The sequence below is a fragment of the Jaculus jaculus genome, chromosome 10, assembly GCF_020740685.1.
Source record: "Jaculus jaculus isolate mJacJac1 chromosome 10, mJacJac1.mat.Y.cur, whole genome shotgun sequence".
NCBI classification, from domain to species: domain Eukaryota; kingdom Metazoa; phylum Chordata; class Mammalia; order Rodentia; family Dipodidae; genus Jaculus; species Jaculus jaculus.
In genome coordinates, this window is record NC_059111.1 from 15,340,750 (window position 1) to 15,357,448 (window position 16,699).

Sequence of the window (16,699 nt, forward strand, 5' to 3'; positions counted from 1 at the left end):
AGGTAGGGTTTCACTCTAGCTCAGGCTGACCTGGAATTCACTATGTAGTCTCAGGGTGGCAAAGAACTCACAGTGATCCACCTACCTCTGCCTCCCAATTGCTGGGATTAAAGGGTGGGCTACCACGCTCAGCTCACGCTAGCTTTTTTTTTCGAGGTAGGGTCTCACTCTAGCACAGGCTGACCTGGAATTCACTCTGTATTCTCAGGGTGGCCTTGAACTCACGGCAATCCTACCTCTGCCTCCCGAGTGCTGGGATTAAAGGCGTGCGTCACCATGCCCAACTTCATGCTAACTTGTATTTAGGCCTCACCACCAAGCAGGGATTGGCCAGTGGAGGAAGGGACCCCAGTATAAAAGGGGACCCTGAGGCCTGGGGCTCCCTGAGAGTATGAAAGGCAGAGCTGGGCCACACAGCATAGCTCACGGAGCCAGGGGAAGAGCCTGCGCTGTCTTGTGCTGACGGGACCCGGACCCAAGGCCCGGGAGAAGGCAGGCGGGGGTGGGGCGGGGGAGGACAAGGTAGAGCCCACCACACTGGGTACAAAGGCCCCTGGCAGAGGTGAGAGCGCCATGCGGAAATGAGATGACTGGAGAGAGTTCAGTGGTGCCCCTTCCCTCCAATGGGGCTCAAAGGGAGAGAGAACCCTGCCTGCAACACAGCCCACGATGGCACTGACTAACAAGGCCTCTGATTCTTGGGGTGCAGGTGACCGGTACCATGTGAGGTCTGATGGGGGGTGGGGCTGGGGGACGCGTCCCTCCCTATGCCGAGGGGCGCAGTGGCAAGGTAGGACCACTCCTCCATGCCGAGACGGCTCTCCGGAGAACCAGTGACCCCGGTCTATGACGCAGTAGTAACCTGGTGGCCAAAGCCACGTGGCCTGAGGGCAAGCTGGGTGCTGGGCGGTTGGCACACAGTCCCCTCCTGCTTTCTGCCTTCCTCAGGTCTTTCCTGCACTCCACTGCAAGACATGCCAAGAAGTTCAGGCCAGCACTGAGCAATGGGAGTGTGTTCAGGGAACCCCCAATAGTGGTCAAGTGCAGGAGAGGAAGAGGGCAGGGACCCAGATCCTGGCTTCGGTTTGCTGTCCCCAAACTAAGTTTCAATCTGAAAAGATTCAAACCAGGGCTGCAGAGATGGCTAAGTGGTTAAGGTGCTTGCCTGCGAAGCCTAAAGACCTAGGTTCAATTCCTCAGCCAGATCCAAAAGGTGGTGAATGGGTGTGGAGTATGTTTGTAGTGGCTGGAGGCCATGGCACACCCATTCTATCTCTCTTTCTGTCTCTGCCTCTCTTTCTCAAATAAATAAATAAAATATATTTTTTAAAAAAAGATTCAAGGGCTAGAGAGATGGCTTAGCGGTTAAGCGCTTGCCTGTGAAGCGTAAAGACCCCAGTTCGAGGCTCGATTCCCCAGGACCCACGTTAGCCAGATGCACAAGGGGGCGCACGCGTCTGGAGTTCGTTTGCAGTGGCTGGAGGCCCTGGCATGGGCTCTCTCTCTCTCTCGGTCTGTTGCTCTTAAATAAATAAAAATAAACAAAACAGATTGAAGCTGGGCATGGTGTTACAAGCTTTTGATCCCAGCACTCCAGGAGGCAGAGATAGCAGTTCGAGGCCACCCTGAGACTACACAGTGAATTCCAGGTCAGCCTAAACTAGAGTGAGACCCTACCTTGGAAAATCAAAAAAAAAAAAAAAAAGATTCAACCAAACAGGAGCTTGACCAAAACAGTCGAGTCTTTCAATAAAGGCCTCAGAATACAGACAGTCTTCAAGGAGAACACATAGCCACACATTCTCACACTGCTCACGCATGTGTGCGCACATGCATTCTCCCCCCTCTCTCTCTCTCTTTCTCTCTCTCTCTCTCGTCTCCAGCAGGGCAGTGGCTGGTACGAGGCTCAGCGCTGACTGCTGACGTGGAGTGTATAGAAGGCCCAGGGCTCAGGGACGTAGATGACCCCGGGGTACTTCCTCCTGAGTACGGGGTCATCCCACAGCCAGGCGACCCACAATGCCACCAGCGACAGGGTGAGGGCGAAGGAGTAGAGGAGGAAGAGGCCGTTGCTGTCCAGGTAGAGGCGCCTGCGCTCCTGGTGCAGAACAAGGGCCAGCATAGCGAAGAAGGTGAACACGAAGAGCAGGAAGATCTGGCCCTCGGTGACCAGGTACCTGCGGGAGGGCATCAGGTGTGCAGGTCAGGGGGGTGCCATGGCTACCCCACCCTGCCTGGCAGCCTTCCCTGGACCCAACGTCACTCTGCCCTTCTAGTCAGCCAAGCAACAGTTAGTGAGCCAGCCCAGCGCAGTAGGTCACTGTAAGCCACAGCTCAGCACGCCTTCCATCCCAGCACTCGGGAGGCAGAGGCAGGGGGATCGCCGTGAGTTCGAGGGCACCCTGAGACTACAGAGTGAATTCCAGGTCAACCTGGACTAGAGTGAAACCCAATAAAATAAAAATGGGCTGGAGAGATGGCTTAACAATTAAGGCATTTGCCTGTGAAGACAACAGACCAAGGCTCAATTCCTCAGGATCCACGTAAGCCAGATGCACAAGGTGGCACATGTGTCTGGAGTTTGATCACAATGGCTGAAGGCCCTGGTAAGCCTATTCTTTCTCTCTGCCCCTTTCACTCTCTCTCAAATAAATAAGTCTGAACTATACTTATTTGAGAGAGAAAGAGGGGGAGAGAGAGAGAGAGAGAGAGAGAGAATGGCATGCCAGGGCCTCCAGCCACTGCAAAAGAACTCCAGATGCATGCGCCCCCTTGTGCATCTGGCTTATGTGGTTCCTGAAGAATCGAATCAGGGTCCTTAGGCTTTGCAGGCAAGCGCCTTAACTCCAGCCCTCAAATAAATTTTAAAAAGTAGTTGATCCCAGTTCAATTCCCCAGGCCCCATGTTGGCCAGATGCACAAGAGGGCGCACGTGTCTGGAGTTGGTTTGCAGTGGCTGGAGGCCTTGGTGTACCCATTCTCTATCTCTCTCTGTCAAATAAATAAATAAATGAAAATAAAATATTAAAAAAAATAATAGTAAGGCATAGCCCATAGGTGGCACATACTGCTTTGGTTTGAAGTATTTCAAAAACATCTGAGCTGGGCATAGTGGCACATGCCTTTAATCCCAGCACTTGGGAAACAGAAGTAGGATGATCATAATGAGTTCGAGGCCAGTCTGAGACTACAGAATGAATTCCAGGTCCGCCTGGGCTAAAGTGAAACCCTACCTTGAAACACCAAAAAAAAAAAAAAAAAAAAAAAGTGTTTGAGTTTGTTGGCAGTATTTAAATGACATTTGTAGAACAGAATATGTCAAAATATGAATATCTGGCTTCTCCAATCACATCAGAATATTTCCATATGAGAAATATTGTCTTGAGGAGTAAACAGATGTTCCTCTTTAGAAAACACTGTCCAACATTTTGCTGCAGTTCCCACAGTCCCTCTGGTTTTGGGTCTGGGAACACAGATGCTTTTTATGGAGGTTGTCATGACCAGATCTCCCAGAGCTGCTCCAGGTCCCCAGGCAGCGTGCAGCCCAAGTCCAGGAGCTCAGGGGCACGCGGAGGGCTTTGGCAAGATCTTCCCTTATCTCCTTGCTCCAGGGAGAGTTAATGACCACCTATTCTTCCAAGGAATTACCGCTCTGAAAATTCTCGGCCTGGACTTGGGGATTCCCGTGACATCCTGAAGGCTGTTTGCTGCCTACTTCTCAAGGTGACTGACATGGGCTGTGTGGATGTCTTACTTAGAAAAGCATATTGTGGCCAGCTGTGATGGCACATGCCTTTAACCCCCCTGGTTGGTAGGCAGAGGTAGGAGGATCAATGTGAGTTTGGGATTACGTAGTGAATTCCAGGTCAGCCTGGGCTACAGCGAAAAAAGGGGGAGGGAGGCTGGAGAGATGGCTTAGCAGTTAAGGTGCTTGCCTGCAAAGCCTAAGGACCCATGTTCAACTTCCCTGAACCCACATAAGCCAGATGCAGAAGGTGACATAACATGCTCACAAGGGGGCGCACATGTCTGGAGTTCGAATGCAGTGGCTGGAGGCCCTGGCATGCCAGTTCTCTCTCTCTTGCATTAAAAAAAAAAAAAGACAATTTCTTGGGCTTGCCTCAAAGAAAGAAAGAAGAAAAGCATATGGCTTGGCACCTGGTTATAGCTATTGAGCAGGGACTCTGGTATAAATTTCACTCACCCCCTTAGCCTCACCCTCAGGGAGCACACAGGTTGGTCCTGGTGGACATTTTCACAGGCAAGGCAGGACCTGGAAGTGGCCAGAACTGGCACATGGTAGGAGGGACTCTATTTATTTATTCATTTATCTTGATTTTCCTAACTAGGGTCTCAGCCCAGGCTGACCTAGAACTTACACTATAGTCTTAGGGTGGCCTCGAGCTCACAGCAATCCTCCTACCTCTGCCTCCCAAGTGCTGGGGTTAATGGTGTGCACCATCATGCCTAACTCCCCCCCCCTCCTAAGGTAGGGTCTCTAGTCCAGGCTGACCTGGAATTCACTATGCAGTTTCAGGTTGGCCTAGAACTCACAGTGATCCTCTTACCTCCCAGCTGGGAGGGAGAATTTTCCTACGGAGGGGGCTTTGCATGTGCATATGGTCCAATCTGGCCTGGGATCCCCACACACCTCCTGTGCACTTAAGAGTTGGGCTTCCAGCTGGGCGTGGTAGGGCACACCTCTAATCCCAGCACTCCGGAGGCAGAGGTAGGAAGATCGCCATGCGTTCGAGGCCAGCCTGAGACTACATGGTTAATTCCAGGTCAGCCTGAGCTAGAGTGAGACCCTACCTCGAAAAACAAAACAAAACAAACACACAAAAGAAGAGTCGGACTTCTAGTAAAAGAGTAGCTTCCGTCAGGCACAGGCTCTGCTAGGCCCAGGAGGAAACAGAGACTTGCACAGAGCAAACCTCAGCTGACGCCATGGGCAAGGCTGAGGTCAGGTGTGGATTTTTTTCTTTTACTTTTTTTCTTTTTTTGGTTTTTCGAGATAGGGTCACGCTGCAGCCCAGGCTGACCTGGAGTTCACTGTGTAGTCTCAGGGTGGCCTTGAACTCACGGCGATCCTCCTACCTCTGCCTCCCCAGTGCTGGGATTGAAGGCGTGCGCCACCCCCAGGCCCGGCCCTTCTTTCTCTTCCTGAGGCCGGTTTTCATGGAGCCCAGCAAGCCCTGAACTCACTGTGCAGCTGGAGATGACCCTGAACTTCTATCCTGCAGCTTCCGCCTCCCAGGCCCCGCGGTACCACGTCTGGTTCAAGCGTGGATGTCTACCGCGCCGACTCGACTCATCCAACGCCCCTGCCCTCTGCCCCGCCCGGCCTCAGGTGCCCAGGTCCACTCACCAGTAGTAAAGGCCACTGGGCACCACCAGGAGCAGGGCAGGCCCTGGCATGGTGTTCTCAGCTTTGGAGGCAGTGAAACAGCCACTAAAGTAGATGAACAGGATGAGGAAGAAGGGGATGTACCTGCGACACAGAGAGGCCACACCTTAGGAGCTGCAGCGCAGGCCGCAGCCTCCATCGGGGGCCCTTTCCTATCGTCTACCAATCTGCCGGCTCCTTGCACTGACTCATAGGGTGTCACCTCGCGTTTTATACAGCACTTCGGCACAGGTGGGGGGTGCTCCTCTCCACCCAGTCTTTCCCTCCGTGGACGGTAGTGGTCAAGGGCTGGATGGGAGCAGAAGCAACAAAAAAAGGCCAGGCCTGTGCACAGCAGAGGCCCCAGGCTCCACACTGGCCTCGGCCACGTCACTCTTTGCGTGTGTCTGGTGGGGAGGGGGCTGTGTCATCGAAACATGCCCCGGATGGCAGCTGGGCCAGCCTCATGCTAGCCTGGAAATCGAGGTGCCCAGCAGAGCTGAGGTGTCAGAGAACGCACTGTTGGGGGCCCCCAAGGGGCTTGTAGAGGAGACCTTCAAACACTTAATCCACAGCCCCAATCTCACCCAAAAGTGCAGCCCCTTTGCTTCCCAGATAGGGCTCCTTTTCTCCGACTTTTCTGGGCACTCACAAACACACGCTTCCCTCTCACCTCCCCCCCCCCCAGCACCCAGCACCCTGCCCACTCCTCCACCCTCTCCTGTTCGTTGCCAAGCCCGGTCATCTCTCCTTCTCCCTTCCAATCTTCAGCGTTCAGAGTCCTCTGGCAATGCCAAGAAGGCCTGTTCAAGGGTTCCCCCTAGACTGTCTGAGCCAGGATGGGGCTCCCATGACCTCCAACAGACCCAACTAGACATGTGTGCCCTGGGCTGGCTTGCCACTTCCGAACTGCCAACCGTCCTCAGCTCTCCCCTCTGGCTTTGGTTTGCACGGTGTGGGATGCAGGGCGGCCAAGGAAAGCTGCTGGCTCAGGCCCCGAATCTCCTGAGGCTGCGCCCACATTTCCAAGGTTTCTTTCCGACTGCAGCAGAGGTGGTGGTGTTGGTAAGGGAGGGTACCCCCCCCCCGGGAGTTCTGAGATGGGGGCGACATAAATTGTATCCTGTCCACCTGGCACCTGTTGGCTCTTCTCCCTGCCCGACATCACCATCACCATCTGCGGTTGCGGATCTTCCCCGCCCCAGGCTCCAGGCTCGGCTGCTCTCTGCCCTCTAGTGTCCGCTGCGGGAACTGCTGGCTTGGAAGGGGAAGCCTGGGGCCGGTGAGGGGGCCTAGCAGCTGCTGGGGGGCTCCCTGGGACTGGGGTCATTCTAGGCGCTTCCCTCAAACATTAGGGACCTGAGGCCCAGGGATCCTTGCCCAATGACTCCTGGTGCCAGGGCCCTGGGAGGCCAAGACCAGCCCCTCACTCACCACATGGCGTGGCCCAGGCACTCGTCATAGTAGTAGAGCAGCTCAAAGGAGTCGATCTGGGGGAGGCACAGGCGTGGCAGGGTGAGAGGAGGAAGGGCTCTGTGGGGAGCTGGGGCCCTCGGCATCACCTCGTCCATCCTCAGAACCCCCCCCTTTTACTACCCCCATTCCCTTGCCAAGACCCCAGCAAGGCAGTCACTCCCCCCCCCAACACACCACACACCATAGGATCTTGCTTGAAAGACCAGGATGGTCTGTCTTTGTTTCTTTCTTTCATTTTTTTTTTTTAATCTCACTGCGATCCTCCTACCTCTGCCTCCCAAGTGCTGGGATTAAAGGCGTGCGCCACCACGCCCGGCCTGTCTTTGCTTCTGGAGTTCTGGGATTACAGTTTGCATCTACACACCCAGCCACTATGGCACTTTCTTTTCTTTTCTTTTCTTTTCTTTTCTTTTCTTTTCTTTTCTTTTCTCTTCTTTTCTTTTCTTTTCTTTTCTTTTCTTTTCTTTTCTTTTCTTTTCTTTTCTTTTCTTTTGAGGTAGGGTATCACTCTAGCTGGAATTCACTATGTAGTCTCAGGCTGGCCTCGAACTCATGGAGATTCTCTTAGCTTGGCCTCCCAAGTGCTGAGGTTAAAGGCGTGCGCCACCATGCTCAGCTCGGTGCCGCTTTCTAATTTAACCCATGGAATTCTGGCTTGGTGAGGCAACAGCGCCCTCACCTGGCTGCTTGCATTAAGAGGAACTGGGACTTGGAGACAGGTTGGGACAACTTCTCCAAGCCTCCCAGGAAAGACTGCACCCACCCACCCTGGCAGGGTAGGGGATCACGGAATGTGGGGGGACCGGGAGAGGGGAGGTGGGGAGCGGCCTCACCAGCGTCTCCGGCTTGAGATTCTTAATGATGGGGTTCTCGCGGACGGAGAGGTGGTGCTGGTAGCCACTGAAGAGCAGGCGGTGGTTCACAGAGTCGCCCACCAGGTGGATGCTGGCGCCCATGATGAAGGTGATGATGGTGACGTAGACCACGGAGCGGGGCAGCGTGCGGGGGGACCGCTCGATGAGCTGAGGTTCAGAATGAGGTCTATGGCATGACCCCCCCCACCACCACCATCACCACAAAGTGTGCTACCCTGGGCTTCACCCCCCTCACAGTAGGTGGGTGGAAAGATTCCCCAGAAGTAGTGGGTCCCTTAGGGTGACAGCCCAGGACCGTATATATCATGTGGCTCCTGAGCAGAGCGGGAGCCACGGAACAATATCCCCCTTCTCTCCAGAGGACCGGACTGATGGAGGAGATTGGAGGTGATTGGTCAGGGTCCCACTATGTGCAGGGGACCCTGGGGTGGGCATCCAAGCCTTCAAGGCAACAGCCCCATGTGACTCCGTATGGGACTGATGGGGGACTGGGCCCGCACGCTGCAAAGGCTGGATTTCTGAGTGACTGCTCCTCAGCAAACAGGAAGAAAAGATCAGGAAGTCTGCGGATGGGGGTGGGGAGTCTAAAACCACTGAAACTTCCTACTTTTGCAGAACTGAAATATCTTTAAAAAAAAAAAACTTTTTATTGACAACTTCCATAACTATTAACAATAAACCATGATCATTCCCTTCCCATTTATTTGCTTATTTTTGAGGTAGGGTCCGGTTCTAACCCAGGCTGACCTGGAATTCACTATGGAGTCTCAGGCTGGCCTCAAACTCAAGGCGATCTCCCCACCTCTGCCTCCCGAGTGCTGGGATTAAAGGCGTGCGCCACCACGCCCAGCTTGCTGTTATTTCTGAAACACTACATAATATAACCACTAGTGAGACTATTTATTTCCTTAAAGTAATCTAGGGATTATGTCATCTCCTAGCCAGGCTCTCCAGGCCAGCAGAGGGTCCAGCCTCCATGGCCTTACCGCCCTTTCAGCCACTTGGTCCAATCTCCCCCCCCCAAAAACCTCACCACTCAGCTCCCCCACGTTTTCTGGTTCACAGCTTTGTCTGCAGGTCCCCTCCTCCTCCCATCTCTTTCATTCACCTCTGCCATACCCCGCTGGGTCCCCTCCACAGGAAGTGTCTGCATTTTCCTCTGGCCCCCCAATGCAAGCGAGAAAAGCCTGAACTCAGTACCCTGGACCCGGTACCAGCTCCTTATTGGACAGGATGGAAGATGGGAAGGGGCTCGGCCAGACCGTACCTTGAGCAGAAGGAAGGGTGTGATGACATTGTAGGCCATGTGGAAGTAGTCCCCGACACTGGGCTTGTTGAGAGGAAACCATTCTAGTGGGAATACCAGCTGGAACAGGGAGGCAGGCACTCACCACAGGGCTCCTTCCATGATCTTGGCAGCCCAGAGGACTTCCAGAGAGGGAGACTGAGTTCCGCAGAGGGTAAACCAACTGTCCCTAATCACAGTATGGATATAAACCCAGGGCCTGGTCTGGGTACTTTCCCAGTAGCACCAAACAAATGTCACTGGATTACAAGAGGATTCTTTGGTACTCAGCTTTGCTACCAACTTGCTGCGTGACCCAGGCAAGTCCTTCAGAACTCTATGGGCTTAATTTTCCCCAGCTGTGATATAAGAGAGCTGGCCTGGGTGGTGTACTTGGACCCTCAGGACCCTGGCACACCAGGTCCTATAATGATATGATCTCCTGACCTTCTAGGCCTGTGTGTGAAAACTGTGCTGTATGCTAAGAGGATGGTCAGTTTCCAGATCAGGCCAGAGTAGATGTCAGAGGACAGTGCTGAAAATAAATACTCTCAGGTCTGGAGAGATGGCTTAAGTGGCTGAGACGCTTGCCTGTAAAGCCTAAGGACCAAGGATCTATTCCCCAGGACCCACATAAACCAGATGCACAAGGTGGCGCATGCATCTGGAGTTCTGCAGTAGCTAGAGGCCCCAACGTGCCCATTTTCTGTCTCTATCTGCCTGCTCTTCCTCGCTCATAAATAAATAAATAAAGTAATTAAAAAAAAAAAAAAGAACGAAATATCCGGGTGTGATGGCGCACGCCTGTAATCCCAGAACCTGGGAGGCAGAGGTAGGAGTATTGCCCAGAATTCGAGGCCACCCTGAGATGATACAATGAATTCCAGGTCAGCCTGAGCTAAAGTGAGACCCTACCTCAAAAACAACAACAAAAAACCCCAATATTTTTTTTGTTTGTTTGTTTTTGGAGGTAGGGTCTCACTCTAGCTCAGGCTGACCTGGAATTCACTATGTAGTCTCAGGGTGGCCTCGAACTCATGGCAGTCCTCCTACCTCTGCCTCCCAAGTGCTGGGATTCCTTTCCTGAACCCCTCTGACCTGGCTCAGTGGTCTGGGTGCGCCTGGCACGCCTGCCTCATGGCATAGGCAAAGTGACTGGATGACTGCTGGGAGCCCCCCATCCCCAGGTCTCCCCTCTAGTGTGACTGGCCAGTTACATGCCTAAGCAGGTCTCAGTATACTAGAAAGAAGTGCTCTGCCCATGGCCACTCAGCAATCTGAAGTCACGCTGAGACACCCTACATGGGCATGGCTTAGCCTCATACTCACCATGGCAATGGGGCGGCCGAAGTCCAGAACCCAGTTCTGCAGCGTGAAGTACAACCAGAGGTCAAAGTGGAAGGGAGCAGTGCGGAACGTCTCCTCAGCCTTCCCGGAGCCATGCCTACAAATGGAGCAAGACAGGGGCTCAGTTCTTCCCCCCTGAGATGAACACCAAGAGGTCTGGGCACTTGAAGGCAGGAAGACACACACGCAGCTCCCACAGGAAAGGCTTGACCTGAAATCCTGGTCCAGGCTAGCGGAAGGCGGGTTTCCAATGCCATGACGACAGCTTCCCTGGGATTTAGGAAGATATCACCAAACAGGTGCTTTCTCCCCATTCGAGGCCACCCTGAGACTACGTAATGAAGTACCAGGTCAGTTCTGGGCTCAAAGGAGACCCCCTACCTCAGAAAAACAAAAAAGGGGGCTGGAGAGATGGCTTAGCGGTTAAGGTGCTTCCCTGCAAAGCCTGAGAGCCCAGGTTCGATTCCCCAGGACCCATGCAAGCCAGATGCACAAGGTGGCGCATGTGTCTGCAGTTCGTTTGCAGCAGCTGAAGGCCCTGGTGTGCCCATTCTCTCCCTCTCTCTCTCTCTCAAATAAATAAATTAAAAACAAAAAGTCAGAGATGGATTGGAGAGATGGATCATCAGTTAAGAACACTTTCTGCACAAGCATTAGGGCCTAAGACACCCCCCCCCCCCACTGAGTTCAATTCCCTAGCACCCATGTAAACAGCTGGGCATGGTCACACGTGTATGCATGTAACTCCAGTCCTGTGAGGAGTGGAGACTGGAGAATTGCTGGGGCTTGTTAAAACTACAGCTGTGCATCCAGAGTGACTGTGTCCAGGAAATACACAGATAAGTGATCAAGGAAGGACACGTAACTCTCCCATGGCCTCCATGTGCTGCGAGTACATCTGGAATACACACGCATACACAACACACATACATCATGCCAAAAAAAAGTCATTGTCAGTAATGACCTCTGGGTCTGAAGGATTTGGATTTAGGGAGATGAGAGTCCCCAGTGCTTCACTCTGAAACTTCCAAGGTGGAAAAAGTGATTTAAAAAAAAATTTAATTTGCAAGTAGAGAAGAGAGACAGAGAGAGGATGGGTATACAAGGGTATGGACTCCAGATGCATGCACCACTTTGTATATCTGGCTTTACATGGGTATTTGAGAATCAAGCCTGGGTCTTTGAGCTTTGCAGACAAGCACCCTAACCTCTGGGCCATCTCTCCAGCCCCAAGTGGGATGTTTAGTACAAGGAATAAAGGATTTTGAGGGCTCACTGGGCTGGGGTAGAACACTTGCCTAGCAGCTAACAGGGCTCTGAGTTGAATCCCCATCACCTCAAAGAAAGGGAGGGAGTTGGGGCTGGAGAAATGGCTTAGTGGTTAAGGCGACTACCTGCAAAACCTAAGGACCCTGATTCAATTCCCCAGGACCCACGTAAGCCAGATGCACAAGGGGCACATGCGTCTGGAGTTTGTTTGCAGTGGCTAGAGGCCCTGGCATGTCCATTCTATCTGCCTTTCTCTCTCTCTCTCTCTCTAATAAATAAATAAATACAATAAAAACAGGAGGGAGGGCGTTTGCAGTGGCTGGGGGCCCTGGCATGCACATTCTCTCTCCCTCCATCTCTCTCAAATAAATAAAAACAAAGTAAAAAAAAATTTTTTTAAGGGAGCGAGTTTGCTTGCTTAGTTGGTAAAACACTTGTTGTGCAAGCGTGAGGCCCTGAGTCCAGCTCCCCACTGCCCAAATGCTGCCAGGTGGGCATGGTGAGCCCACTGTAATGCAATGCTTGGGAGATGGAGATAAGCGATCCCTGGGGGCCCTGCTGGCTACCAGGACCAGCGGTCAATGAGCTTCGGGATCAAGTGAGAAACTCTGTCTCAATTAACAGTGGAGAGTGATTGACCTACATCAACCTCTGGCCTCCACACACCCGCATATACATACGTGTCCACACATGTATGTATGCTCACATAAACATATGCACACACACACACCACACGCATACACATGAAAAAAAAAAACCCATGGGGATGTGGCACACACTGGAGGCTCGGGAACAGTTTCCTCCTCTGTATCCAGCAGCATCGGTCAAAGGGAGGTACCTCTCATTAGTCCAGCCTGGCTTGCTAGGGCAGGAAGATAGCCGGTCCCACACTCCTGATTCCACAGGCGGAGCCCCCCCCCCCCCAAGGTCTCAATCCCCCAGCTGCTGAGCTGCTGAGCTGCTGGCCTAGAACAATGGTGAAGGCGCCATTGCGGGTAACCTGACTCAAGGTTAGGTTAGCCTCCGCTCACGCTCTCCTCCACAGCCTCCCGAGGTGATCATACGGGGAAACCGACACCGTGACAGTTGGGAAGCGTATCTGCAGGCCCGCATGAGGGAAAGAGAGAAGTCTTGTCCTGGGGGAGAAGAAAACAGACTCTTCTGAATGGGGACTACAGAGAGAGCCTGACTTTACTTCCACATGAAGGATGAAGCCGGGTGGGGCGGCGCAAGCCTTTATCTCCCGGACTCAGGAGGCAGAAGTAGCAGGATCAATGTGAGTTACATGCATACACGTGTGGATTCTAGGTCAGCCAAGGCTACAGCGAGACCCTACCTGGAAAAACAACAACAACCAGTACTCACTTTGACAGCACATATTCTAAAATTGGAACGATACAGAGAAGATTAGCATGCCCCTGCGCAAGGATGACACTCAATTTTGTGAAGCGTTCCATATTAAAAAAAAAAAAAAAAAGGATGAAATATCAGGCATGATGAAAAGTGTTTTATTTTTTTGTTTTTTACATTTGGTTTTTTGAGGTAAACTCTCCCTCTACCCCCAAGCTGGCCTGGAATTCACTATGTAGTCTCTGGCTGGCCTTGAACTCACAGCTATCCTCCTACTTCTGCCTCCGAGGGCAGGAGCGCTAGGATTCAGGACTTGTGTCACCATGCCCAGGTAGGAAAAGTTTTAATGAGGAAATGCAAATGATAACAAGCGGAAAAAGAAAGGCAGCTAAAAGCTCCAGGAGGGGCTGGAGAGATGGTTCAGCAGTTTACCTGTGAAGCATTTACTTGTGAAGTCTAAGAACCCAGTACCCATGTAAGCCAGATGTACAAGGTGGTCCATGCATCTGGAGTTCATTTGCAGTGGCTGGAGGCCCTGGCACACCCATTCTCTCTACATGCCCCTTCCTCTCTCTCTCTCCCACCCTCTCTCTCAAATAAATGACTAAAGACACTGGCTGGAGAGATGGCTCAGTGGTTAAAGGCACTTGTTTGCAAAGCCTGCTGGTCTGGGTTTAATTCCTCAGTACCCATATAAAGCCAGATGTACAACATGGGGCATGTGTCTGTAGTTTGTTCCCAGCGGCAAGTGGCCCTGGCATGCCCATATTCTCTCTCTCAAAGAAATAAATAAAAATGTTAGGCAGGGGAGATGACATAGTGGTTAAAGGCATTGGTTTGCAAAGCCTTCCTGCCTGGGTTCAATTCCTCAAGTATCCTTATAAATCCAAACACATAAAGTGGTTTAGGTCACTGGAGTTACTTTGCAACAGCAAGAACCCTGGAACACCCACTCTTTCCCTCTTTACTCACAAATAAAAATATTTTTAAAAATATTAAAAAAAGAAAAGCCGGGCATGGTGGTGCACACCTTTAATCCCACCACTCGGGAGGCAGAGGTGGAAGGATCACCATGATTTTAAGGCCACCCTGAGACTTCATGGTGAATTCCAGGTCAGACTGGGCTAGAGGGGAGACCCTACCTCAAAACAAACAAACAAACAAACAAACAAACAAAAAATAAATAAAACCTTCCATGGCTTTTCAGTCCCTAGGGAATAAAGGCTCTGCGTTCTTGGCTTAGCATTTGGGCCCTCAACTAGTGCGAGGTTCGAACAGGAGGCGTCCAGCTCCCGTGAGCACAGGTTCTCCCTTTCTGGGTGGTGCCCACCTCTGAGCAAATGCCACTTTGACACACACCATCACGTTGGGTCCAGCTCCGAGGCATTAAGAGCCTGCCTTATCAGCGCGTTCTCTTATCACTTTCTTTTACACCTGCAAAGTACATTAACTAGCCTTCCCTCCCAGCTCGGGATCATCGCCTTTGTTTTGTTTTTAGATAAGAGCCTCGGCCGGGAGTGGTGGCGGCATGCCTTTCAGTCCCAGCACTCGGGAGGCACAGGCAGGAGGATCATCTGAGTGTGAGTTCGAGGCCACCCTGGGACTCGTGAATTCCAGGTGAGCCTAGACAGCGAGACCCTGCCTCGAAAAGCAACATAAAGAGACGAGTCTCGGGTCGGCAAGGCTGGCCCTGAACTCAGTCCTTGGGCCTCTGCCACCCTGGCGCTGGAATTCCAGGTGTGCACCGCCCGGCCCTTAAGTCAGTGTCCTCGGCCGAGTCCCGTAAAGTTCCTCCAGCGGATGCTGCCGGTCGTGAAGCCCGATCACGGCGCGGCCTCCGTGCTCGCACAGGCGGGGCCAGCTGCGCGCCCCGGGAGGACCCGCGCCCCCGGCCCGCGGCTCCCCGGCTCCCCGCGGGGTCCGCGCGCCGCCCGCACCCACCTGGCCTGCGCGCCCGCCGCGCCCGGGAGCTGCCGCCTGCGCGCCGCCGCCTCCATGGCCGCCCCGCGCGCCGCTCTCGGGCCGCCGGGGGCCTCTGCGCGGCTCGGGAGGGAGGGCTGGGGCGGGGCGGGCGCGCGGGGAGGAGCCACGAGGGGCGGGGCGGGCGGGAGGACGGAGGGAGGGGAGGGAGGGAGAAGAAGGACGGAGGGATGGGAAGGAGGAGAGAGGGGAGGGAGGGAGGAGAGAGGGGAGGAAGAGAGGGATGGGAGGGAGGAGGAAGGATGGCAGGAAGGGGGAGGAGGGAGGACGGAAGGATGTGACGGAGGGAGGAGGGAGGGATGTGGAACTCACGGTGATCCTCCTACCTCTGAGTCTCTTATCTTTTTTTTTTTTTAATTATTTTTTTATTTATTTGAGAGCGACAGACACAGAAAGACAGATAGAGGGAGAGAGAGAGAGAATGGGCGCGCCAGGGCTTCCAGCCTCTGCAAACGAACTCCAGACGCGTGCGCCCCCTTGTGCATCTGGCTAACGTGGGACCTGGGGAACCGAGCCTCGAACCGGGGTCCTTAGGCTTCACAGGCAAGCGCTTAACCGCTAAGCCATCTTCAAACGAAACAAAGGCGCGGATCCCAAGCTGGGAGGAAAGACTAGTTAATGTACTTTGCAGGTATGAAAGGAAGAGACCGGAGGACGCACTGATAGGGCAGGCTCTAAATGCACTCGAGCTGGACCCAGCGTGATGGTGTGTGTCAAAGCAGCATTTGCTCAGAGGTGGGCACCACCCAGAAAGGGTGCTGGGGACCCAAATCTGGGTCCTGAGGTTTCCCAGGCAAGTTCCTTAACCGCTAAGCCGTTTTTCCAGCCTGAAAGAGTTTGTTTTATTTTTTAAGGTGGGTCTCACTGACCTGGAATTCACTCTGTAGTCTCAGGGTGGCCTCCAACTCACAATACTACCTCAGCCTCCCAAGTGCTGGGATTAAAGGCGTGCGCCACCATGCCTGGCAAGAGATTTATTTATTTTTATTTTTATTTTTGGTTTATTTTTATTTATTTTATTTGAGAGTGACAGACAGAGAAAGAGGCAGAGAGAGAGAGAGAGAATGGGTGCGCCAGGGCTTCCAGCCACTGCAGACAAATTCCAGATGCGTGCGCCCCCTTGTGCATCTGGCTCACGTGGGTCCTGGGGAATCGAACCTTGAACCTGGGTCCTTAGGCTTCACAGGCAAGCGCTTAATCACTAAGCCATCTCTCCAGCCCAAGAGATTTTTTTAAGTGGGAATTTTGGCTGGATTTGGTGGTGCATGCCTTTACTCAGAGGCAGGAGGTACGAGGATCACTGTGAGTTGGAGGCCACCCTGAGACTACAGAGTGAATTACATGTCAACTTGGGCACAGTGAGACCTTACCTCAAAAAACAACAAAACAACAACAAAAAAGGACAATTTTATTGTATGAATACATTGCATATTGGTCATATTCCCTTCATGTTATAGTCTTATGTTCCTTCTCCCCCACCCCTCCTGAGAGATTTTTATTAGAATTCTTACCCACTTTGGTCAGAAGCTTTATGGCCCACTGAGTTGTGGAAGGCTGGGGTTACCTGTCTCAAGGTCATTTTCCATCAGCCCACAGGCCACCCCCTCAACCACCATCCCAAGTCCACTAGATACCATGTTTACTTTGATTTTGTTCAATTTTTCGAGGTAGGGTCTCACTCTGGCCCAGGCTGACCTGGAATTCACTATGTAGTCTCAGGGTGGCCTCGAA

The 16,699-nt window shown here is 52.8% G+C and overlaps 1 protein-coding gene and 1 non-coding gene across 3 annotated transcripts in view; one reads left to right on the plus strand and one right to left on the minus strand.

Moving 5' to 3' along the window:
• Window positions 1-14,985, minus strand: part of Cln6 (CLN6 transmembrane ER protein) — a 19,435-nt gene extending 4,450 nt beyond the window's left edge. The window contains exons 1-7 of one of the 2 annotated variants that reach the window (XR_006639332.1): window positions 14,930-14,985; window positions 10,352-10,466; window positions 9,005-9,103; window positions 7,696-7,884; window positions 6,821-6,876; window positions 5,369-5,491; window positions 1,851-2,177 (exon numbers count right to left, since the gene is read on the minus strand). Coding sequence is in view for 1 of the 2 variants with exons in the window: in XM_045160693.1 (XP_045016628.1) it covers window positions 1,907-2,177; window positions 5,369-5,491; window positions 6,821-6,876; window positions 7,696-7,884; window positions 9,005-9,103; window positions 10,352-10,466; window positions 14,930-14,985 (909 nt within the window). In the remaining variant the exon portion in view is untranslated. Of the gene's footprint in view, window positions 1-1,724; window positions 2,178-5,368; window positions 5,492-6,820; window positions 6,877-7,695; window positions 7,885-9,004; window positions 9,104-10,351; window positions 10,467-14,929 lie in introns of those variants that run through there. The other variant, XM_045160693.1, reaches the window with a different exon arrangement.
• LOC123464183 lies at window positions 12,996-13,101 on the plus strand. The gene has a single exon (XR_006639423.1). It is a non-coding gene; the product is annotated as a U6 spliceosomal RNA (small nuclear RNA).
• Window positions 14,986-16,699: the final 1,714 nt, after the last annotated feature.